General features: G+C 33.6%; 2 protein-coding genes and 1 pseudogene across 4 annotated transcripts; 1 reads left to right on the forward strand and 2 right to left on the reverse strand.

Annotated features, from left to right (window-relative positions):
* Positions 1–2,480: 2,480 nt before the first annotated feature.
* Positions 2,481–18,490, reverse strand: LOC120180406 (annotated as a pseudogene).
* LOC120180405 (uncharacterized protein At4g37920-like) lies at positions 3,318–25,487 on the forward strand. 3 transcript variants are annotated; one of them, XM_039185734.1, is made up of 6 exons: positions 3,318–3,325; positions 22,714–23,132; positions 23,456–23,624; positions 23,834–24,078; positions 24,622–24,809; positions 25,165–25,487. In XM_039185734.1, the coding sequence occupies exons 2-6, from the start codon at positions 22,929–22,931 to the stop codon at positions 25,373–25,375; spliced, it is 1,017 nt and encodes a 338-aa protein (XP_039041665.1). In that variant the 5' UTR covers positions 3,318–3,325; positions 22,714–22,928; the 3' UTR covers positions 25,376–25,487. The 3 variants fall into 3 exon arrangements, with proteins under 3 accessions (XP_039041665.1, XP_039041663.1, XP_039041664.1); XM_039185732.1 differs by lacking the exon at positions 3,318–3,325 and adding an exon at positions 22,177–22,405; XM_039185733.1 differs by lacking the exon at positions 3,318–3,325 and adding an exon at positions 22,177–22,354.
* LOC120180403 (pentatricopeptide repeat-containing protein At4g18520, chloroplastic-like) lies at positions 19,891–22,010 on the reverse strand. Its single transcript, XM_039185731.1, is given in 4 exon segments — positions 19,891–20,691; positions 20,694–20,990; positions 20,993–21,779; positions 21,781–22,010. Coding segments are annotated over 4 exon segments (1,857 nt in total). The 5' UTR covers positions 21,949–22,010; the 3' UTR covers positions 19,891–20,086.
* Positions 25,488–25,991: the final 504 nt, after the last annotated feature.

A 25,991-nucleotide genomic window follows, 5' to 3' on the forward strand; every position in this document is an offset into this window, starting at 1 on the left:
TTGTTCCTTTCCTTTTTTTTCTTACATTTGGTAAGATGTTGAGGGTAGGTGAGATTTGTTGGATTGCTGACTTTGGTGATAGTTTAGGTAGAATGTAGTTGCGTGGGTCTATAATTTCCACTAACAATTTTTTTTAGCTTCCATCATGCAGATAAATCCAATTGAGGATGGTGCCCATATCCTTGAATCTTGTCACTACTAGTATGTGCACGTGATACGGCTTGTTGGTGAACATCGTGAAACTGCTGGGGAGATGTCTCGGGTCTGTATGTGGCATGCATCAAATATTAATTAAATAATAATAATAATAATAATAATAATAATAATATTATAATATTTTTTAAGCCAGGTAAAAAAGGGTGTTACAATGATTTTGATTAATCGAATTTTTTCTATTAATTATTTATTTATTGATGATGTTCACTCTAAAATTTTATTTGTACTCACACCATACAAAAATTTATTGTTGTTAATGTACATGTATCATCCTTAAAAATATTTTAGGATCCACTCACTGTGGATATAGTTTTAAAATATTCGAATTTGAATAATTAGTAACTTAAGTGTTTGCATGGATTTCTCATTACAGAAGCGTATATGAAGATTACATATGAAGACTGTTCAACTATGTATTTATTTATTATTTATACATGCATTGCATTTATTTTATTTTTAATTTTCTGACTACCGGAGATTTTCTACGAAAGTTGCTCTCAATATGACATTGAGGCATCCTATTACCCTATCTTCTGTATTCTATTATATAAGAATAGAGTTTTGTTAATGTTGTTGTTAAGTGTTTAAATGCAAATGAATGGTTTACCATGGGCTTGAAAAGGTCAAGTAAAGCAGCGGCAGCGGACTCCACTGGCAGCTTGCGGGTGCTTCTTTATGCAGGAATTTACTCTTGTGAAACACGTGTTTAAATTTAATTCTTACTTTCAATTCAATATTGCAGTTTTATATGACGTACACATAAATATATGGACATGATAGATTTAACTCCTATCCGGTTATCTAAGTTGATTTATTCGATTTGAATGACTTAAAATTAATTTGAAATCTGAAATAACTCGAATCGAATCTAAATTGACTCGAATTTAGTTGGATTGAAAGTAAATCGAATCGAAATTAATTCAAACCGAAAGCAACACGAACTGAAAACAACTTAAATTAGTTTATTCATATCTGATCTAAACCAAATTTTGACCCTATTTTAATCTGATAATTGAGTGTAAGTAAATGAATATTTTATTATTATTATTATTTACTTTTTAGCATTGATAAATAGTAAAATGGCATATGTTTTATTCTCATTTTATGTTATAATACTAGTTAATCATCACTTCTAATAATAGATTAATAATTCAATATAACATTTCCTTAGTTAAAATATCATCTCTATATCTAATGAAATAACTTCTAGCTCTAAATTTGGACTTTGACATAATATATCCATATAAAATTATTGATTTTAAAATTTTATTGATTCGATTGATTAAAGCTAAAAATTTTAGCTCTGAATTTCAGATGTGACAATATATTTCACATAAAAATCTTGAATTATAAGTAACAAAGAGCAGTAGCGATGACGACAAAGAGCAACAACGGTTAACTCGAAATTTAAAAGTTAACCCTCATTAAAATCGATCCAAGTTGATCCGAAAATCTAATGGTTGACCTGAACCGAAACCAATCGATTCAATATTGACCCAATTGAAGTCAACTGTACTTATATTAATCTGACCCAAAAATCAATCAATCCGATTTTGACCTGACCCGATACCTGATTCGAACTAAATTTTCATATACATGAACTAATTTTAAATCAAATCTGATCTGGCCAAAATTGAATCTAAACTGAATTAGTCTAAAATCGAAATGACCCGACTCGAACTCGATCCGAATGAATTGATTACCACCTTTATAAATATATACTAGAACTTGAATAATTTATAATATACCCTGATGAAAATGATTAAAATCCATATATTGTATAAAAAATTATTATAAATAAAAAATCATTAAAAAAATATTATATACCCGGATGAAAATGATTATATATATGGGTTTGGGTGATAATTATAGTATACATATCAATATAAAAAGAAACAATTTATATAGAGAAATATATTCTTTTTTTAAAAAAATAGTAAATTAAATGAAAAAAATGGGTGTAGGTAGATTGATAAAATGTATTTATACAAAAAATAAATTATCTTTACTATTTATATTGTTTTTTTAATTTAGTGTCCAGTTAATCGGTGATATCAAATTCAGTCAATAAATTAAATAATAATATTAAAATATTAAAATAATAATAATAATTTAGATTACAAATTAAATTAAAAATATATAAATATAAAAGAAATAAGTATGTGAAGGTTTTGGGCAAATAATTTAAGAAATCAAAGAACGCAGAAGAAATCATAGGTAAAGGTTGGAATTATTAAAATCCAACAAGACAAAAAACTTTAAGCACTTTGGTATTTTATTTGATAAAAACTGCAACCTGGCTGACATAAAAAACTGTGTGCATGTATCTTCAAGTTTCTACGACATAATAAGTAGATATTTCCCTTATTAAAATTATGTAAATCAGGGCATGGTTTTCAGAATCGGATCGGTTAGCGAATCGATCATATTATCGGTTTACTAATTTGATCGGTCAAATCGGGTCGACCGGTCGAAAACCGGACGACGTCATAATTATTTAAAAAATTAAATAAAAATACCAAAATATTTAATAAAAAAATAATTTTTTATATCACAAGTCATATTCAAAGCAAGTCATAACATATATAAGTTAAAAACCATAAAATCAAGTGAAACAAAATAATTCAAATTAACTACAACATAATATTTAAGGTAAAACATATTAAATAATAAATATAATTATATAACTATAATTAAAAAATAAATTTGGGGTTAAAAAAATCATAACAAAATGATATTGTTTGGTTTAATTTTTTTTTAAAAACAATCTTACATGGCTAAGAAACATAGAAGAGTATCCCAAAAGTCTAAAGAGTAAAAATATGAGAACAAAACAATCTCACATTGCTAAGAAACATAAAAGAGCATCATAACTAACTTCTATAAATAATAGAGGTAATTTGACATTTAAAATCATGGAGCCTTTTGGTGAGCATGAGTGAACTATTCTTTCACTTCAATCAAGCTCGAATTTTAGGCTTCAATCGAGCTTCTAATTTTTTTTTAGTTCAAGCATTTTTGAGTTCAAGTTTCAATATTATATTTCGAGTTTGAGTTGAACTTAATAATTTTTAGCTTGTGAGTTTGAGCTTATTTTTAAAGTTTTCAAGTTCGAGTCGAGTTCAACAATACTCGAGTTCGACTTGGCTCGTTAACAAACGACGTTGTTTGGTTTAATTTTTAAAAAAAAACAAAATCCCGATTTTTCCCAGTTTTCAGCCGGTCCGGTTCAGCGGTTCTGGTCGGTTCACTAATAACGATTCAACCGGTTTAGATTAAACCGGACTAAGTAACGATTTTCGGTTGAACCGACAGGTCCGGTCCGATTTTCAAAACAGAGATCAGGGGAGTAGGAAAAACTAGTCAAAGCCCTAGCAGTTCAATCTCCAATCATATGGCTGGTATATCACCATCAGCAATCATCTCCAGCAAAGCTTCAGACTCGGTTGGCTCTAAGTAATTCGATGCATGTTTCAGTACCTCTAACTCGGTCTTGTCAAAATCAACACTAAACCTGTTCATTGATTGATAGCACGCAACTTAAGTTATTTTTTCCAGAAGTATATAAATCAAGCTCACTGCATCATCCCTCTACTACTAACTCGAAGAAATATCGATTCACTACAGCTCGGTGTTTGGTGCACAGTCCATGGCAGTCTTGCACATCTTTTGTTTATTGTTGAAGTGAACTCCATCTATGTTTATATTAAAGGGAGACTCTAACTGGTACCCGCTATTACCAACTCAATTTTGAAGTTTACCAAAATGTTAAATAAGACAATAGCATTGGTGTCATTCAGGTAATATGTCAATTTCTAGAAGTTCTTTTGTGCCTATGCCAATGAGTTTTAGAGTGCATGAATGCTTACATTACTCTGCATGTCTGTTAGTGTGCGAAGTGCGTGTTAGAGAAAATTTTAGAATCTGGTTTTGTATTTCATAACAGTAAATAAAGGTCTAGGGAAGAAATATGAACTTTTTGCACCAAGAATTTGCTTGAAATTAACTTACCATTTGAGGATCTTACTAGCATATGCAACCTTGCCGTTCAAATCAACAATAAGACTACCAGCTATTAAGAAAACCCGTGCTGCATCCATCAGCTCTTTATCAATGTTCCCAGGAGAATAGCATCGAAGAGCAGGCCCTGACCGGGCACCCGAAACTAGGGCAAAGTGAACTAGAGGCTCGGGATAGGATACTGTGAATTTCCACAAAGAAATTCCACAAGAGGCATTCAACACTTGCTCTACTGTGAATTTCCACAAGAGGCATTCAACATTTGAGGATGATTTTTTTCCTTCTTTTTTTGGGGGAGGGGGGTACATGATAATGGGATGTTTAACAAAACTTGTTGAGGCTATACCCTTACAGGCCGGTTGCCAACCTAATTAACTACATGGCGAAAAATTACGAGATGAAGTCAGCATAATCAACAACCCCGCAGCGCATAGTTAGATCACTTCTTACGCAGAACCTTTGGTTCTTCCTTCTGAAACAACCGAGGGATTTAGAAGAGCACCAAACTTTAAGGAACGAGAGAAATAGACCACACAGATTCTGAAGTTTATTCATTCCATAATTTCACCAAAGCTTTGTATTTTCACCAGTTTGCATAATTAACAGCAAACCACATAATAAGTTAACCCAGAAATACACGCATCCAGAACAGTGGATAGAATCATTACACAACTGTAAGCATCAACTTTATCCGCTATCATACCTGCGATCGTTTATCTTTTACACCAAATGGTTTCAAAAGATTGTATGGTGGCCTTTGATTGCCCCTTAAAATGCCATTCTGAATGGATGAAAGCGAGTATGTACACCCACCAACAACATACTTGAAATCTCCAAACAGCTTCCTCGTTCCAATGGACCAGCAGGATGACCCCAGACTAATATTGCATGGATGGCCATCATATTGTACAAATTTATGAAGAAGGCGAGCTTCTCCCTTCGCATGTCCTGCACTTTCACTCGATGGAGCTCTTGAATATTCTCAAGTAACTACATTTTTTTGCCATTAAAAAAATAATGCTTGATCAGTTAAAAGAAGTGAATAAACTTTTGAAGATACTAGACTCAGCAATATCATTGCATCAAAACCTTGCAAATTCCTCACTGCCATGAATACTTTTATAATCAATACGTCATCTTCTGATGCATAGGCTTCAAAAATAGCATAGGACAAAACTCTCAGCCTTGATGCAATTTCAGCAATGGGCTTCGGCTTCAGTTCAATTATACCACTTGGAATGTTGTGACATTGAGATGACACAGCAGGATCATGGTCCAAGAATCGATACAAACGGTCCATCCTCAAACAGATTCTCACTATTATAAAGCATCGCATAAAAAAATGAGAAGGATTTTCAACCACGGATTGAAAGGGTTACAAAAAACAAAATAGACTGGGAGAACAGGGACTCACTCAAGAAAATGTCGAAAGAAGAGTTCACTGGCAAGCTTTGCCCGAATTCAACAGCCTGTACCACAATGAGAGAGCAAAGGGAACTATCAAGTAAGTCCACTGTTGCCTCTTTTAATCAGACTGGAATAAACATCAATAAAAGGTCTTATCTAGAGTACTTTAATATTCTACAATTAAATTGAAAGCCATCACTAGAGTGAGGAGATGATATCATTTTCCAAGTTCAAAATAGCAACACTATAACAAGCTGCAAAGAAATGTTTCCCTGCCTTAACTTTGCGTTCACCATAGGAAGCAACTAAAAGAGCATTCTGATTGAGGAAAGTTTGATCCTAAACCAATATGGAGAAAATAATAATAGTAACGATCGACACAGACCACAAAGTGTATAATCAGCAGATGACATTCACAACCAGTGGCAGTCGAAGAAAACATAATAAAATCCAAACTAACCTCTTCCCTTTCCAGGTACTGATCTTCAGACAGAAAATCTACTGCTTCAGAACCTAGAAAACAATTAGTGAACCTGCGCATTTTGTACAACCGATCCTTAACAACAATAGTTTCTTTCATTTTTCGAACAATTAGAACTAGTTCATCAACAGACCCATCACCGGATACATCATCTTCACCGGATACATCATCTCACCAGAAATAGGTGGTAAAGGAGCTTCAGTTGATGGTGCTTCAGCAATAAAAAATTCGTTCTCAAGAAATTTGCAGACTCCTCTAAGCCTTTTAGTTCACTCAAGGCTCCAATCAATACTTCATTAGAGAAGACCTTAGGAACAGCACAAGACCCATAGACCTTCTCTTGCTCCAACTTTCTACTGGGATATATCAATGTTGATCTCAACATATCTAAGCCTTTTCCTTTGCAAAAACAACCTAACTTCTCTGCAATCTTGGCATCCTAGTATACAATATAATTCTTCCTTTTGTGACAATAGGTATAAGTGATTCTTCAATGGTATTCTTCCCCTGATCAGGTTTGCTTCCTGAATCAGTATCAGGTGACACCTTAATGTAGTTTAAGGGATTCCAAGCAGATCTTTCTTTAGTCCTTGGCGGCATTGCGATTTGCTCACCAAGTTTAGCAGAATCTGAAGTGTCCTTATCTACATCAACGGCAGCCTGTTCAACTCCCTCTCTTTTTAAAGAAAGGCGACGCAGGACACTGGTCACTGCAGCACCCTTTACCTTCACAAATTCTTAAGTGCCACTGCTTTCTCAGGCCACATAGATCCCTCTTCCTCTCGATCAGGATCCAAGGAACGAGTTGAACTCCGATCCTGCATCTCAGGAACCTCTGTGCCATCAAAGACAGGTTCTGGCTCCTCCTCAGCAATATCTTTTGTACTTTCGTTCATTTCTTTTTGAGCTTTGGAATCAAATCCTCATCCTTATTCATCTTGTCAGTGTCACCTTGTTCAGCAGCTCTAGATTCTGAGACTGTATTCTGATCCACGTAGTCACCTGAGCTGTCTTGCCTATCACTCTCCTCCTCTAACTAATTAAAATTGTCATTGTTGATGTTAATACTTTGCATCTCCTCCACGGGTTTCCCCTGTTCTGCCTTGTGAATACCATCAGCATTTCCCTCTAGTGTCTCATCCATCGGAGAATCAGATATATTTTGCAACTGGAGTTACCCTTTTCCGTAATGTCAAAAAAATAAATACTGTCATTCAACTTGCAAAAACAAGCCCCTTAAACCTTTTCATCAAGGATCGCTTCACAGATTCCTGCAAGAAGTTTACACATAGCCAAATTCAATAGAAGACCAAATCCAGTACAGATAAAAATTGAATAAAAGACTTTATACGGTACCGTATACAACCATACCAAAACTGCTTGACAAACAATAAAATGTCCAATTTTCACTCCTTACTCCTTAGCTATTTAAAAAGTTCACAAATATTCATTATAGAATAAAAGCAGATAATATATTTTAAAACTGGGAGGACATCGGCATCTAAATCTGGGTATATACGTTCTTATTCATTGATTTTCAGAAATATAAACATAATCTGAACCGGATTACTAGAAGCTACTCATAATAAGAAACTGTCTCAAAGAACTATATGCAATCCAGCAAGTCAAGCCCTGAAGCTTTAGTTTTGACAGTTCATAGCCACACAAACCGGTCAAAACGAAAGGCAAAAATAACAGCGCAGACAAATGCATCTGAGAGCAAAATAAAATTGGTAGAGAGTAAACACCAAAAATTCAGTTCTCTCCACCTTAGATGTTTCAAAATCAAATAGCAAAAAGATTAAAACTTTTAAGTCCTGAAGACTTGGATTATGTTTTCATTTAATTATCACACTACTTAACACTCCAAAAAGAGGGAAATAATAATAAACACTGGAAAATTGTCAATTGGATATCGCAACTTAACCGTAATGGAAAGGACGAAAATTGAAAACAATAGATGTAGAGAGAGAGCTTACAGATCTAGAGAGAGTAAAGAGAAACAGCTCATGGGAAAACAATATTAATTACGACTAATTTTTCAAAAAAATAATAATCTTAAATAAATTTTATATCTAATTAATTACAACTAATCAAAAAATGACATTATCGAGAAGAAATAACACTACTAGATCACTAGATCAAGCCTTTTACTAGATTAAATCTTGAAAGATTTAATATTTAACATTATTAAATTTATTTTATTATCTTCATTTTCTTTATTATCAAGCTCACAAATTACGCTATGCCTAGAAATATCTAATCACCTTAAGCTTCAACAAACTCACCATAGTTAAGAATATCTAATGAAGGTTGATTAATTTTTTCGATCTCCTTATAGTGCTGTGGGTGTGGTTCTTAAATCTAAAAGATGGTGTCCCTAATTTGACATGTATCACATATATTACAAATATCTTTTATACAATTCGTATATTTTTCTTAAACAAAATATGTTTTTCATTATTTTTGTTATTCAATGAACTATTTTAAGTCGAGAAAATAATCTCACTGACAAAAAATGCCTTATAATATACGATTTTAACCAATTTTTTTGGATTTGTCAAAAAACCAACTAAATCGCAATGCGATCGATAATTCGCAACGCAATTTCCGGTATCGCAAATCAGTTTCCAGATTCGCAACGTGTACATCGACTATCGCAACAACGGGGACTCTCGCGCGCCGCCGCCGCCGTCTCGTCTCGGGTTGTGGTCGTGGTAATACGTGTCTTTGACACGTCCGCGCGAATACTATTTTTTTAGAGAAAATTCTTAAGAAACAAATGCAATACCACCAGTCGTTACGATTTTGGACTATCGCAACGAATTTGGAATGAATCGCAACGCGAACTTCGACTATCGCAACGAACTTAGACTATCGCAACGAATTTGTAATAAATCGCAACGCGAACTTGGACTATCGCAACAAATTTAGAATAAATTATAACGCGAACTTGGACTATCGCAACGAATTTGAAAAATCGCAACGCGAACTTCGACTATCGCAACGCGAACTTGGACTATCGCAATGCGAATATGTAAATCGCAATGCGATAGTCGAAGTTCGCGTTGCGAATCTGGAAACTGATTTGCGATACCGGAGATCGCGTTGCGAATTATCGATCGCATTGCGATTTAGTTCGTCATTTTGGCAAATCCAAAAAAAGTTAGTTAAAATCGTATATTATAAGACATTTTTTGTCACTGAGGTTAATTTCTCTTTTAAGTCTACGTAGATAAAAGGTCACTTTTACCATATGTTGTATTAAAATTGTCTCAATTCGATAAATAATAAAAAGAATTGTTATTTAGTGTTTTATTTTTTTATGGGGGATACAAAGGTAGTTTATCCTACTCTGTATGGCAAATACTTTTGACTTATTTATAAACAATCTTTTTTTTATAACCACTGATTTTCGATTTATTAATCTACTAATCAGAATCAAATATTATAAATGTGAAGATAATCCTTTTAACCCAGACAAACAATCCCTTGTTGGTTCCGTTTTATGAATCTATTTGTAAGGTATGACTCATAAATATACCGGTGTATAGGGTTAATTTTGTAATTATATATCAGGATTTTTTTATTATAAATAGAGATGTAACATAAACCTATGAGACATTGAATAAAATTTCTAGCGCCGCCTAGGCACTGATGACGTAAGCACATTGCCGAACCTCGTTAAAATTCTTGTGTAATTTCGTTTACTTTTCCCGATTCTTCAACACTATTGAATTTCCTCCTTTTTGGTGATCATGAAATCAATTCCACATTTTCAATGAAATTATTTTGGGATTTATTTTCTTAACAAGAGAAATGTATCATTGGTAAATCTTTGCTTAATTTTTTTCAAGGTGGAGGCTCAGCGTCACCGTTGATCACAGGACAAATTAGTTAATAGTATTTAAGAAGGTATAATTCAAAAACTAATTTAGTATTTAAGCCCTTTCTTAATAAGACAACTGTTAGGGGGCGTTTGGATGGAGGTATTTAGAATTCCCGGTAGGAATATTTTTTTCCTAACCAAATATACCCATGTTTGGTTGAGTATCATTTCCCAAGTCAAGGTAATATTTGTTTCCCATCCGTGAATATTCCCGGGAATGTTAAACCCTCACACCCCTTAGGTATTCTTTCATTCCGTCTGTTAAGGGCTAAAATACCCCTTTTTTTCCCGTTTCCATTGCGATATCTTTCTGTCTCTCTCTGCCATTTTCCTGATCGTTTACCATCTATTTTCATGTGTTAAGGCCTCTGCAGTCATCGTCCCAAGCATCTCTTCACGCCGTTGTCGCCTGTTTGCAGACACCAACATGTATGTCTCTATTCTCCTTTGCACTCTGCCATTTCTTGATCCAAAACCAGCAATTTGTGTGTCATTTTCGCAGCAACATACATTTTTAAAATATTTAGAATTTATCTCCGTTGGGTGCCATTTTCTTCTCTGTTTGTTGTTGTTGTTGTTGTTTGTTTCTGATTAAAAATCCATCGACTGTTGGGTGCCATTTTCTTCTCCGTTTCTTCTCCGTTGGGTTACAGTTGTCTCATTCGTAAGGAATAAAAACCCTTTTTTCTTCTTCTTTTTGGATATACTTTTGTTGTCTGGTCTATGAAAATGTGAGGCTGGAGATAAAATTTTATGTTTTTCAAATCAGTTCCGATTGCAAAATCAGTAATTGTTGCATACCCTGGCTATGAAAAGTTAAAAAAATAATATTATATCAGTAAAAAATTAGAGAAGGTGGATTAGATTCCAAAATTTTCCCCCTTAAAATTGTAACCGCAGCTGGGATTAGGAACTTTTGGAACCCATCTTCTTTGGTTGATTCAATTTGGTCTGTTTGAGGTTCTTCAATTTTTATGAATTTATTTATTTTACTTTCTTGATGTGTAGCAATCCTTTGCATTTTTGTGACACCATTAGGACCATGATAAGTGGTAAGATTACATTGAACATTATACTAATCTTAATCTTTAGGTAACTCCAAAACATTATCATTAGAACTGATTCCCTTTAGTTTTGTAAGGTTCTATTCCCCTCAAATGTAGTTTCTTGAAATTGCTTGTAGGAAATCATTCTGTTCAGATATAAGCAGTAAACATTTATCATCTCTAAAATATGCTTATCTTGAATGCTAATTTGTATGGAATATAAATATGCTTATCATGTATGGAATAGAGTGGTTATTCACCTTACTGTCCAGCCAGTAATGCAACATGTATTAGCTGAAATATTATCTTGAATAATCTCTCTTCAATTGCTCAAGTCCAATTAATTTAGCCGACATATAAATTAAGATGTAGATCATTCTATTCAAGGCATCAACAACCTTCTATTTACTTCGACTTAAATTTTCATTATGGGTAGTGTGATTAAGTATGTCTTTCCAGGTTCAACAATCTTGTCATTTTTCCTTGCCACATTTGGGCCACTATCATATACTGTTGAACAAGAAAATAGCAAGTGGTAGTCATAGGCACAATGTTACCCCACATATCATCTTTATATACAAAGTTCCATAAAACTGCTAGTAAAAATCAATATGCAGAATTAGGTGCAGTGGTATGATTCTTGCATAGGGTACAAGAGGTCCCAAGTTATATGACCATAAAACTGGGAATTAAGTCAACTCCAAAAGTGGAATAATATAGAAGCTTAACTTGATATGCAGAACATTGATTGAACAGTCATTAACTGCCTAATTGTCCAACAACATCTTCCTTAAACCATTCTTGTACAACATTCAACTCACCAACAACTAAGCATATAGCCATATAACCATCCAAATTTATCAGATTCTTGAAGAAAAGAGCTAATGATTGAAAAGAAATCATGTTAAACATAAAAAATTGGGTACTTCAGCTAGTAGTATAATTCCACTAGCATTCATCTAGCAAACAAGTTAGCGGAGAAAATCCAATCAAAATTCACAGGGACTTGAAGAAAAATAGATAACAAATAAAAACACATTCTATTAAACATCAATCATTGAACATGTAATCTAGTCGTATGATTCTCTATTCAAGTATGAGAGGTACTAAGTTCAATTCTGTAAATGCACCAAACCCTTTCTTTTTCAATTTCCAAAATTTGCAACTGCAAATCAAATAATTGATCATCATAATCCAGTTTCAACTGGAAATCTGCATTGTCAATTGATTAAGAGTATACTGATACATAAATTCAAGTGTGGCCGGGTGGATGTGACTCTTTTTCTATCATAATATACAAAATCCAAGAACTAACTTAACCCTAGGCTTGAAGCAGTTGGAAAAAAAATCAAAGAATGCTCCTGAAACACTAAAATATATATGTAGAAATTGAGAAATCCTCAGTCGAAAACATCCACTTACCTTGTACAAAAATCACGATAAATTAGTAAATAGTATAATAGAACAAATAACACGAGAAGTCGTTAAGGTCCATAGCAGCAACTAATAAGTGGTTACTTGTTAGTTTATGAGGAGTAGGGCGGTCCATTTAAATTACTGGAAAATGGAGGAAGAATATTTTGTACTGCAGTTACAAAATGAATAATAGTTACATCTGCCAAATAATATTTTTTTATATTCACTATAAAAAATGAATCCATAATTTTGATTTTGAACTGTAATTTTGAATTTCATAATGTGATCATGAAACAGCAGGTGGCTATGATCTGAAACTCACAGCTTCTCATGCCAGCTAATTGCTACCTTCATTTCCTTGTGTATATATTATTAATTTAAATGTTAAAATATACTATCACTGATTCTTGAAAATCAAAATCAGCCAGAATATTTACATAAAATATGAAGAATATATTTTATATAAATCTGAAACGAATCATAATTGTAAGAGAGAGTGGAAGCTAATCAAATCCACGTTTTATAATATTGTTATGAATTGAATATAGTAGGATTGAGTTGGGTCATGTGGTCTCACAGGCAAATATTTGGGACACCAAGGTGTTTCACATCTGCATCACGGATGCTTATAAATTAAATAGTTTGAAAATATCATGTATCACAGGCCATTGCCAACCCTTCAATAATAGTTACATTAAAATATTTTGTACTGCAGTCCATCTTAATTATTCATTTATGTTGATTACATTAAAATATTTAGGGGTCACAGTATATATAGTGGCAGATGTAACTGGAAAGCTTGAAGTGGTTAATCTCCATGGTTTTCTTGTTCAACAATATATAATAGTTAGACTCTGTAGAAATATGAATATAATTAGGTCTTATTTTGTACTGAATTTTGAATTATTACAGAAGTCAAAACCACCGAGACTGTTGAATCAGCTAAATAATCAGACGGGGTGAGTAGTTGTTTGATATTGTCTTTCATCTTCTAACTGCAGCCATGTTAAATTACAGAATTTTCTTGTGGTGCCAACTGCCTAGTTGAGGTCTTGGCGGTTCTTTATTTGGAGTCTAGGTTCTAAAACTGTTAACAATTGCCTGTAAGTTGAGGTCAGATTGCTTAAAATGTATGACATTTCTATGTGATATGGTTGATACCCATCAATAGGGAAATTTGGACAGATGAGCAGTAAGATTATACTGTCTTTAACAGTTGAATTGGTTAGAATTGAAAATTTCAATTGCTCTTTCATGAGATCTTACTAGTTATTAAATTTGAAAATCTTTTCCTTGATCAAAAAAATAAAATAAATAGATTTTCAGGTTTAAGTTACTTAAAAAAACTGGGAAGCGAGTAAAATGGTTAATAGGGTTGTTTTTAAAGGGTGAAACAGCTTGAGGTTTAAAAGCAAAAAAAGAAATTTTTGGCTACCTACTTGTTTTACAGTAACTTGCTGAACTGTATTGACATAGTTGCTCTTATATCATCATTTTGTTATGGTGCCATTTTTATTGTGTTCAATTATTTTATTGTGATGACAAACAATTGTTCTTGTTAAATATTATTATTTTCTAATATTAAAATGTTTGTTCATAATAACAGTTATGGCTCGTTTACCGATGCGAAAGAAGACGCATATCGCCACAATTCTTATTTTACAACTGCAAATGATGGAGATTGTGTGTCATATGCTTATGGTTATTTCAGTTATTCTTAGAAAATATAAAATCGACCTAAAATAACTTATGCACATGAAAGACTTCATAGACATAATATTAGATCACTTAATTTACATAAAATTGTATTTGAAAGTGATCGACAAAGTGTTGATAATTGTCGAATGGATAGGAGATCATTTATCAAATTGTGTCACCTATTACAAAGTCAAGGTGGGTTAAAAGAGAGTCGATATATGTCTATAGAAGAAATGGTTATTACTTTCCTTCATATTATATCCCACCATATTAAGATTAGAGTTTTAAAACGTCAAACAGTAAGATCTGGTGAAACAATTAGTAGAGTTCTCCATACAGTGTTAGCTTCAGTCTTGAAACTACATCCGATCCTTTTTAGAAAACCAGAACGGATACAAGATAATTCAACAGACGATAGATGGAAATGGTTTAAGGTATTGTATCATAATTATGAACTTTCTTTTAAGTTAATTAGTAATGCTTAATACATAAATGGATAGTAATAATGCAATTTAACTTTATTTGATGAATATAGGGATGTTTGGGTGCTCTAGATGGAACGTATATTAAGGTCAATGTAGCTGCAATCGATAAACCTAGATACAGAACAAGAAAAAATGAAATTGCGACAAATGTACTTGGTGTTTGCACACCAAACATGCAATTCATTTATGTTTTACCTGGGTGGGAAGGTTCTGCAGCTGATGGTAGAATACTCAGAGATGCCATTAGTAGAAGAAATGGTTTAAATGTTCCACAAGGTAAATTATTAGGTCATAATATATATATATAAAGAATGTAAAATTCTTCCAAGTTTTGTATATTAATTTACTTTTTAAATTAAAATATAGGGTGTTACTACTTATGTGATGCTTGATACACGAATGGAGAGGGATTTCTTGCACCATATAGAGGTCAAAGATACCACTTGAATGATTGGAGAGAAGGACACCAACCTACCACCCCTCAAGAATATTTCAACATGAAACATTCTCAAGCTAGGAATTGCATTGAGAGATGCTTCGGCATATTGAAAGCGAGATGGGCAATTTTAAGGGAAAAATCATTTTATCCAGTGAAAACACAATGTAGACTCATTTCAGCTTGTTGTCTTCTCCATAATTTCATAAGATCTGAGATGTCAATCGATCCTATTGAATCTGACTATACTGAGGATAGTAGTCATGTTGAAGAGATTAATGAAGTAGAAATAATCAGACATTGTGAGCCAAGCAGTGCTTGGACTGAGTGGAGAGACAAATTAGCAGAAGATATGTTTACTAGTTGGTTGGCATCACGTACTTTAGGATAAATGTTATTTTATGTTATGTATGACTTCACCTTCTATTTTATCTAATGTTAGTAGTCATTACTTTCATAAATTTGACATCTTTATATTTTATGGCATAAACTTTATTAAATTTTCTGTAATTCTCTTCTATAAAATTCGAATTTTATTTGTTATGGATATTCATTACTTATGTCATTCACTACATTTGATTTATATTATGTTACTATTTTAAATTTCTTTTATGATTAGTATTGACGATGATGACTTGTTTTATTATGTTATACATTTTTTATATACATCTTAGATTGTTTCGAAGAGAAATATGTCAACATCAAATATGGAATCTCAAAGGGGGGAAAAACCACCGACATCTAGAAAGGTTAAGTCTTTAGTAACTAAAAGGACATGGACTAAAGAGGAGGATGCTGTACTTGTTGAATGTTTACACATTTTGGCTGAAGACCCACATTGGAAAGCTGATAATGGAACATTTAGATCAGGTTATCTATCTAATCTTGAAAAGATGTTAGAAATCAAGCTTCCAACATCACAAATTAGGGCCCATCCACATATTGAATCTAGAGTGAAGCTACTCAAAAGACAATACAATGCTTTATCTGAAATGTTGAATATTGGAAGTGGATTCGGTTGGAATGAAGAAGAAAAATGTTTAACTGCACCAAAGGATGTGTTTGATGATTGGGTTAGAGTAAGTCTTTTAACCGACATCTAATCTTTCTATACTCTTTCTTATCTACTTATCTTTGTAAGATTTATTAAATTTACGATTTTATTATATTGTAGAGTCATCCAACTGCTGCTGGATTGAGAAACAAGTCATTTCCATTCTTTGATGACTTGTTCATATATTTGGAAAAGAAAGAGCTACAGGAATAGCAGCGGAGACAGCAGCTGATGCAGTGGAACATATTGATGTTGAAGACAATGCATTTATAGATGCATTACTTGAAGAAGATGGAGTAAGAGATTCTGAATCAAGAGAGGATGTTGGTGCTTCAACTTGCCAAACATCTGATGCCACTGCCTCTACCCCTGCAATGAAAAAAGTAGCTAGCAAGAAAAGGTCTCGAAGTGATGATGGGTTAACCGAGCTTGTACAGGAGATAAGTAAGTTTGGTGCTGCATATCGAGAAACTGCCAAAGAAATTAAGGATATTACTGCTTTATTGAAAAAGGAGGCAGAAGGAAATGATCGAAGAATGTCGATTTTCACAGAAATCATGAAAATTGAAGGCCTATCCAATGATGAAATGCTTACTGCAGGAGAGTATATTAGCAAAGATGCGCACAAGGTAGATTTCTTCTTTTCTTTGCCAAAAGAATTCAAAAAAGATTATGTGATTAAGCAATTAGTTGAATGCCATCACTTTAGATCATCCTTTTGACTGTGGTCCTTCTACAATTATGTCGATCTCTTTTTGATTATGACTTTAGAATATGGTCCCAACTTTTTTGTGTAGCTTGTCCAGGTATATGTTAAGCTTTTGACTTGGAGAATTTTTGTGTATATAATATAGCCAACATATATGATTAAGTTTAGAATGTCATGGCTATTATCTTTTGTAAGTCTGAACATTGTACAAAGTGTGATGGTTAATGTTATACATCTTTTTGTTATGTAAGTTTATCTCATGATACTAAAATGAAAGTTTATCTAGTTACAGTGTTCATAGAAAATATTTGTGACAATGTAATCTTTGCTTTATATTTTATTTTTTTAGGTTTGTCGTACATAATCTTGAGCGATGACCTTAAAATATTGTTTTTGAGGTTTTTTTTATTGAGATAAAGATTGATTTGCATATGTTTTTCCTTTGGATCAACGGTCTGGAATTTGTAGAATAGAAAGGCATTTGTTAGGATTAGATTTCTAGCTAAATTTTTGCCTTGAATTACAGTCGATATATTGTGAATTCAGAAGGATTTGCAAATTAGTTGTGTTCTTTCTGTCATGTATAGATATGTGTGTGTTGAATTTAATTGAGAAATTGGGTTGCTAGTAGAATACATATGTTGGTAATTTGTGAAAGTGTATATGATGTGGGAATGAATGTAAATAATAGTAATAATGATAACAACAACAAGTAATCTGTTAAACTTCTTTTAAGTTTAGGCCGGTTATCCCATCTCCAGACACTCTCATTGGTTGGTAATCATTTAAAGGGGGCAATTCCTCCAAGCTTAGGGAATTTGAGAAACCTTGTGATGGTGAATTTAGGGAGAAATTTCTTAGATCATATCCCTTCTACTTTCAAAACTCTTATTCATTTGCAGTCTTTTGATCTCAGCATCTATTTCAAGCACAATTTTACTAATCTTAAGTAGCAACAAGTTTATAGGTCACATTCCAGCATCTATTTCAAGATTGCAGATTTATGTTTTTACAGCACTAGCAACATTTTTTTTTACCTTTTTCCACTAGTAATTTCAAGCACAATTTTACTAATAACTATTACGGAAACAAACATTGTTTCAATATGAAGTTTTAACTCTATCTATGATAAATAAGTTATCTTTTTATTACTTACCAGCTTTGCATAACCATTACATTGAGACAATTAATTCTATGAAAGAACACTTTTGTCTTCAGAAATGTCGACACAAGAAAATTTGAGGAGCACCTCTAAAGATGAAATCTTGTCATCATCACTACTGCTAATTCATGAAACTTTACTTTAAAGCAGAAAACTCGCTTCAATCTTCTCATGTCAAAGAAGACAATATAACATGATTGCCATTTTAACTAAATTGGTTTAAGTTAATTAAATTCTAGCTCCAATGAATACTAATTTTAAATAATGATTGAATATCAAGGACTTACATCTTCCGACAGACCCATCTTCTTTTCGAATATGATAATGATGAATGACGGTGAAATATAAAATTAATGAGATAAATAATAATGATAAAGTATGCAGAATTAAGTATAATATAAAGATAAATAAATAAATTATTGTATATAGAAGATATAATAAATATTATATCTTAGATAACAAAAATAATTTACATCTTTTTATTATTATGAATATCTATGAAGAATTTCCATAATATAAACATTTAGTTAAATGTTGATATAAAATTTTAATATATTTTTACATAAATTATGTAAAATTTAATATTAATTAAAATTAAAATAATACATGATATATTTAAATACTTGAGTAATATATTATCAAAAAATAGAATTTTATATAAATAAATTTTATTTAAATATTTAGAATTTCACTTGTTAAAAAACCAAATATAGAACAAGGATAATTTGGTAAAATATACATTCCAGTAATCTTTTATTCCTTCAACCAAACACTGTAATCTTACATTCCTACCAAATTAACCAAACACAGTAATGTAACATTCCCAGTAATCCTATTCCCTGGTAATCTTTATTCCCACTGGTAATCTTACATTCCGTGAACCAAACGCACCCTTAAGGTAAACAAATTTGAGGGAGTCAAAGGAAACCAAGTCCCTTCTTCACTCTCTCCAGCACGAGGTGTATGGGATAAGAAAAGTGAGAAATTGACATGTTACAGATACAACATCAATTGTACTAGGCTACACCTATTTGTGTGGGCAGATTATATTTTATGTTTCTTTTCCCTATCAATTGTGTACATAAAAAAATAACAAAATATATTTCAAACATTAAGATCCTAAATATCAATTAATACATCGTATTGATCATAAATATATCATTTCATATCTAAAATTACTTCATGTATATATGTTTCGACATAACTTAATGGAATAAACTATAATATACCATTCAATATTCAACATAATTTTTCGATTGAAACTACCGTACAACTTTCGATTTTTTTTTATCGGAATTTACAGCTTTCATGTTGTGGAAGTTGTCAAAGACAATGACACATCCATGAAAATGTTTCAAGTTATTAAGACGTATTCTTTGAGTTACACGACGGATTGGATTACCAAGCAAATAAAGTTGTAGTCTTTGTAGATTGTATCTTGTCAAACACGTTGAGTGCAATGGCTACATGAAACTTACCTATCCCTTTCTCAGACATTGCATGTGGGGATTACACGAAAAGAGGGCTCCTAAACATTGATATCTGAATGCAGTCATGTTACTAAAGCTCCTCTCTTCCACACAAAGGATGCTTGCTTTTTTTCATCGTAATTTCGTAATTGATCGAGTGGGAAATTTTAAAATTTCCTATGCAAACCAAAAATTAACAGAAAAGACTATACAGATGAGAGAGGATGAACCGATGATAGTGTCTCAGAAACATCATCGTTTTAGTTGTGAATATGAAGGAGATTTACATGGTGTTTATAAACAACATGTCTATACGTACCTGTTACTGGAGTGATATTCGGAATTCAACATGACTAGAAAGCTCGTGACATTTAAAATCTTCGAACAAACTGCATTGGCGTTGATAATTTCCATCTTACTTCTGCTCTTCCACTGGATAACTTTCTTAACACAGGTGGACCAGGCCATGGCTTAACCGGAGAACAGTATAGTGATATTTTTAACTGTTCTTTCTCCTTGTTCATTGCATATAAAATACATACCGGGCAGTGAAAGGAAATAATTTTGACAATTGCAACTCCATGCCTTTCATAGACAATTAAGTCACCAGTAATATTTCCGAGGAAGGATCTTCATCCAACTCAATATCTCCGCATGCACCAAGTACAGTAGCGAGGATGTAATCATCCACCTCAAAACCTTCTGCTTCCATCCGATACAAGAGCTGCAAAGCTTCTTGACATAGTCCATTCCTTGCATAACCCATTATCATGGTCTTCCAAGAAACCAAATTCCTTTCTGGCATGCTGTCAAAAACACGAAAAGACTCTGATACAAAACCACATTTGGCATACATATGAATCAATGCACTACCCACAAACACATTGGAGAAGGCGGGAGTTTTATTTGCAAAGGAGTGAATTAACTTCCCTTTCGTAACAGCTCCAAGGTTAGCACATGCTTTTAAAGCTGAAGAGTAGGTAAAAGAGTTGGGTTCTACACCTTCCTCCATCATTTCCTTCAAAAAATCAAGCGCCTCAAATTCATGCCCTAAGCTTGCACTGCCAGAAATCATGGCAGTCCATGAGACAACATCCCTAAGTGGCATCTGTTGGAGGACTTTGGAGGCAATATCGTACTCACCACATTTACAATAGAACCATACTAAAGTGCTTCCTATGTACATATTCGTTTGGATAGATTTTTAACTAGTTGTGCATGGACTTCCTTGCCCATAAGTAAATCCACAACCGAACCACAAGCCCTGAGTATACTTACGATGGTCAAGTTATTAGCAATTATATTCCATCTCTTCATTACTTTAAAAAGACTAATGGCATCCTCACCGAGCCCCTTCCTAGAATAACCGGCTAGAATGGAAGTCCATGTAACTGTATTTCTACTACTCATACCATCAAACACAATCTTAGCATCCAAAATCTCCCCACATTTTGCATACATATCCACAAGAGATGTCCCTACAAAAACATCATTTTTTAAGTTCTTTTTATTATAGCACCATGCAATTGTCTACCCGATCTCAATGCCTTTTGCTCTCCACAAGTCTTCAAAACACTGCAAACAGCAAACTCATTGGGCCAAAAACCATCGCTTAGCATTCTCGAAAACACTGAGAAAGCCTCCTCCCCATATCCTTGTTGGGAGCAAGCAGTTATCATAGCCGTCCAACAAACCACATCCTTCTCTGCCATCCCATGAAATGCCCCAAAAGCCTTCGACAACTCCCCACATTGTGTATAAAAATAAACAACAGCACTATCCACAATCAAGTTCCTCAAATTTGCTTTCAAGATACACCCATGAATTTGTCTCCCTAACTCAAAATCCGCCCTCCTATTACACAAATTCATCACACAAACAGACATCTTGGCATTCACTTGAACCCCACTTGAGATCAAATCCCTAAACAACCTCAAAGCTTCATCATCGAAACCCAATTTCAAGCACCCATTAATCATTGCCGTCCAACTGACGACATTTCTTTCAGCCATTTTATCAAACACCATTCGAGCTTCCGCTAACTTCCCGAATCTCATATACAAGCTTATCAAATTATTCTCAACATAGGTCACCCGGTTCTTTAAACACTTCAAAACAATCGCATGGACTATCCTAACTTGTCTGCCATTAGTACAAGATTGAAGCAAAGCCGCCAGCTCATCAGAACCGACACTTCGACTAACAGACGGTGGACTTATGTCCTCGAAAACAGCATCTGGGTTTTCATGGGAAGTTGAGATGCTGGTTAAAATATCGAATTCGGATAAAAAAAAGAGAATCTTTGGTTGCAAAACAAGAAAATTGGGGTTGATTTTTGGCGTTCCTTAGCTTGGACTCGATTTTGGAAGTCGAATAATGCAATGATGGACTTTGAATGGTGGAAAAGGAAGGCCATTGAAAGAGTGTTAGTTGCGGTGAAATCACCGTCAAAGAAAGCATTGGCTAAATCTTTTGCCTTCCTCAGAAATTCCCGCGAAAAAAAAACAAAATCCAATTTCCAAACTTTCAGCTCTCGTTGTTTATGTTAAATCATATGGTTTCAAAAACTTGATCAACTAAAAAGACCTTTTTGCCGCTAAGCTGGAAAACAACATCGTATTTGTAGCACCAAAATTTAGAGCTTGCAAGTTGCGACACAGCAAACTCTTTAAAATATCACCCGTGTTTTTGCCTGTCTAAAACCTTATTCCAGAACCCTCCCAAAACCTTCATAAATTTCTCCCCGTTAATCTTTTTTCCATGGAATTGGCTTGTTCAAGTTTTCAAGCTTTTTCCATTTTTCCAGTGAGTTCAAAATATTCTAATGCTTCAAGTTATGGATCTTCTTTAGCTTTATTTTCTTCCGGTAAAAGTTCAAATTCATATCGGATTCGTTGTTCTTCTTCAAACTTATCAAGTAAGTTACTCTTTTTTTCTTGGTAATTTGCAAATGAAGTTTATTGATTTATTGTTTTCTTCACTGTTTTTCTCTCACTTTCCCGCCTTGTTATGCGTTAATGGTGGTTCAACCTGGAAACGCATACAATAATGATAATAATTAAGTGTTAAATTGAAGTATTCTATAATGATTGGGTATTAGGTCGATGTTTTTTGGTTGTTTGTTTTTCAAGTAGGAAATTGGGAACATTTTGTCAGATGGTGATTTGGGAAAGCATTGTTTGTTAGGACATTTGCCTTAAACTGATAGTTCTCATTAAATAGCAGGTTTTCCTGCATTGGGTGTTAATCAGGTGAGATGGAGGCGGCAGTTTTCTCTTGCTGCTTCTGTTGGTGATAAAACTGTGGTGTCAGATAATTGTGATGAAAAGAAGGTTTCAGGCCCGGATTCTTCCGAGTCCTTGCCTATCAGTGAAGAGGTCACCAGAGATGGGGAAAGTGAGAGTGATAAAATTAGTGTTGAGGGGTCGGATGTCAATAAAATGATCAGAGTTTGTGACAAGTTAATTGAGGTTTTCTTGGTTGACAAGCCCACACCAATGGATTGGAGAAGATTAATTGCTTTTAGTAAGGTATGGAACAACATCCGGCTTCATTTCTTTCAACGTTGTCAGGATCGAGCTTACATTGAAGGTGATCCTGGAATGAAGCATAAGCTTCTTCGACTTGGAAGGAAATTGAAAGAGGTCGGTTATTTGATTTATAATGATCCCTTTCAAGCATATCAGTTTTTTGTGAGATATTGTATCTTGAGAATTGTGTGGCTGCTTAACGCCCTCCATACACTTGGACTTATATGGAGAGAAATCTACCTGCTTCTAGAATGCCCACATGCTGAGCAGATACATGTGCAGTGAAGATTCCTAGGAATCAAACTTCTTATACCCTTTGGATGGCATGCTAATTCTACAGAGATATATTTGCAACACTAAATAATCAAGGCATGTCTGATGCATACTGCTCTTATTTTCAAGTTGGTGCTGATGTCTTGGTGTTTCTTTTTATACAGATTGATGAAGATATGCAAAGACACAATGAACTTCTTGAAGTGATAAAGTCTGCTCCATCGGAGATTAATGAAATTGTTGCTAGACGTCGTAAAGATTTTACGAAAGAATTCTTTGTGCATATCCATACTGTAGCAGAATCATATTATGACAATCCAACTGAACAAAATGGTAAGGCAGTGTGATCGAATCATTTAATTGTCAAAACTATATTGATAATTAGTATTACAAATTTTTACCGTGTGCCAGTATAAATTTGTATGCCTGAAAGTAAGCTGTATGGTGGGCTTTATGGCCTGAGATCAGAACATTTAGTTCATGTAGTTGTTACCTTATGCCTTCCAAATCTTGTTCCTTCATTTATTGTTTATATATGACAGCTCTGGCAAAGCTTGGGAATACTTGCTTGGCTGCTGTACAAGCTTATGATACTACAGCTGAAAACATTGAGGCAATCAATGCAGCAGAGTTGAAGTTCCACGATATTATCAATTCCCCTTCTCTAGATGTTGCTTGCCGAAAGATTGATAGTTTGGCTGAGAAAAATCAACTTGATTCAGCATTAGTGCTAATGATCACTAAAGCTTGGTCAGCTGCCAATGAATCTAACATGACAAAAGATGAGGTATTGTTGCTGATTTCAGGAAGGAAAAACCCTCCTGCTGTATATAATCGTAAGATGGGTTGTTTTATTACTTGGTGACTGCACAAAGAACCCTATAGATTTAATGGAATGATTGATCATATTCGGAGAATAAAATTCTCCAATGGACCAATAATTTGAGTTTTTTTTTCTTCAGTCTATTTTAAAGAAATGGGAGATTGATAAAAAGCTTAATTGGTTTCAGGAGGTGGAATCATATAGTCATTTGTTGGAAACCAACTGATGTATAGTTATGAAAAGCAATATTGGCTGCCTGAATTATGGATCTTTTCCCTGTTAATGTTCTTTTTATTTTCTCTTTTGTGCTCTGTAAAAATGTCTGTATAGAAAACTATTGATGAATTTTGGAAGTTCTAGGGCCTTTTATGCATTTAATTTTTTATAGGATAGTTCATTTGAGCACTTGTATCCCACAGTTTTGGACAAAATTAATGTTATGATAAATTAGCATGCCTTGGAGCATTGCTTTAAAATATCTTATGAAACTTATTTTCTCAATTGCAGGTAAAAGACATATTGTACCACTTGTATATGACTGCTAGAGGTAACCTACAGCGGCTTCTACCGAAAGAGATTAGGATTGTAAAGTATCTTCTTACAATTGAGGATCCTGAGGAGCGACTGTGTGCACTGAATGATGCGTTTACACCTGGAGAAGAACTTGAAGAGAAGGACGTGGACAACCTTTACACGTATGTCTGTCTCTGACTTTTCTTTTTTTCAGAAATTAGTACCATCTAGGAATTAGGCTTTACAATGCATTGGCTTAATCTTCCAAGTCAGGGTTTCAGCCTTCTGTGCGCTTCTTTTTATAATTTCCACTTTGTGAAAGTTCTTAAATTTTGTCCTTTCTAAGGGCATATGTGGAATGACTCAAATATTCAGGTGCAAATCATGGGTTGGGTTGGTACCTACCCCTAAAACGGATGGTGTTAATAAGTTGGGTTTCCTGCCGTTTACATAAGCAGAACATTGTTTAAATTTTATATTATCCTCCTTGTTGGATAACTATGTTCCTTTGTTTAACTCATCCTAATGAAATCTTAGAACTCCGGAGAAGCTGCATACCATGATGAGAGCGGTGGTGGATGCTTATAATTTCAGCCAAGAAGGCACTCTCTTAAGGGAAGCTAGAGATTTGATGAATCCAAAGATAATCCAAAAGTTGGAGGAGTTGATAAAGATCGTGGAGAAAAATTCATGTGACATCGAGTTAAGTCGTACTTTCAATAGCTTTACATATATTTCTTTGTCCTGAAATGATTATCTTTAATGCCTGACTTGCTTGATAATCTAAATACATGAGTGATAGCTCTGAATTTTGGGTTAACTTTTCTGCAAGATAGAATGAATTAGATCAAATAGTTCATGTCTTGAGACGTAATACTGCCCGTATCTGAAAGCATTGAACCAATGTTACCTAACTACAAATATTAGCAATAGAAGAATACAGTATCTAGATGTGAATGTACAACAATCATGGAGAGGTGCCGATGGTCTCCTTGTGAGATTGATCCTGTAATAGTCCTTTGTTTTTAAAAACCAGATTTTATATGAATTACAGGTAATCATATGATACACTGCTTCATATATTGCTTACTAAGAGCTTTCTCTTTATACCTTGTAATGTTGGATATTCCTTGATTTTGTAATTAAGCAATATTTGAATAATATCAATTTCCAGGGGCTATTAGTCTAAAATGTATGAACTTGTGCCTTTCAAATATAAGCAGAAAACTTTGATAATAGTATTTTAGGCTAACGCAAAACTATTAAGGTTCAAAGATTTCTAAGGAAGCATATATTGATAGGAGTCATTAACTCTTTGTGACTTGTACCACAAAGTTAAAAACTGTTGTTAAATCTTTAGACAA

This window comes from Hibiscus syriacus, unplaced genomic scaffold (assembly GCF_006381635.1).
Source record: "Hibiscus syriacus cultivar Baekdansim isolate YM2019G1 unplaced genomic scaffold, ASM638163v2 tig00112495_pilon, whole genome shotgun sequence".
In the NCBI taxonomy this organism is placed as follows: domain Eukaryota; kingdom Viridiplantae; phylum Streptophyta; class Magnoliopsida; order Malvales; family Malvaceae; genus Hibiscus; species Hibiscus syriacus.

Excerpts from the sequence above, each read along its gene's own strand:
- LOC120180405 (XM_039185732.1), top strand. The coding sequence starts at position 22,249 with ATGGAATTGGCTTGTTCAAGTTTTCAAGCTTTTTCCATTTTTCCAGTG. Across the intron at positions 23,133-23,455 it reads TTGGAAGGAAATTGAAAGAG|ATTGATGAAGATATGCAAAG; the intron begins GTCGGTTATTTG and ends CTTTTTATACAG. Across the intron at positions 24,810-25,164 it reads GACGTGGACAACCTTTACAC|AACTCCGGAGAAGCTGCATA; the intron begins GTATGTCTGTCT and ends ATGAAATCTTAG.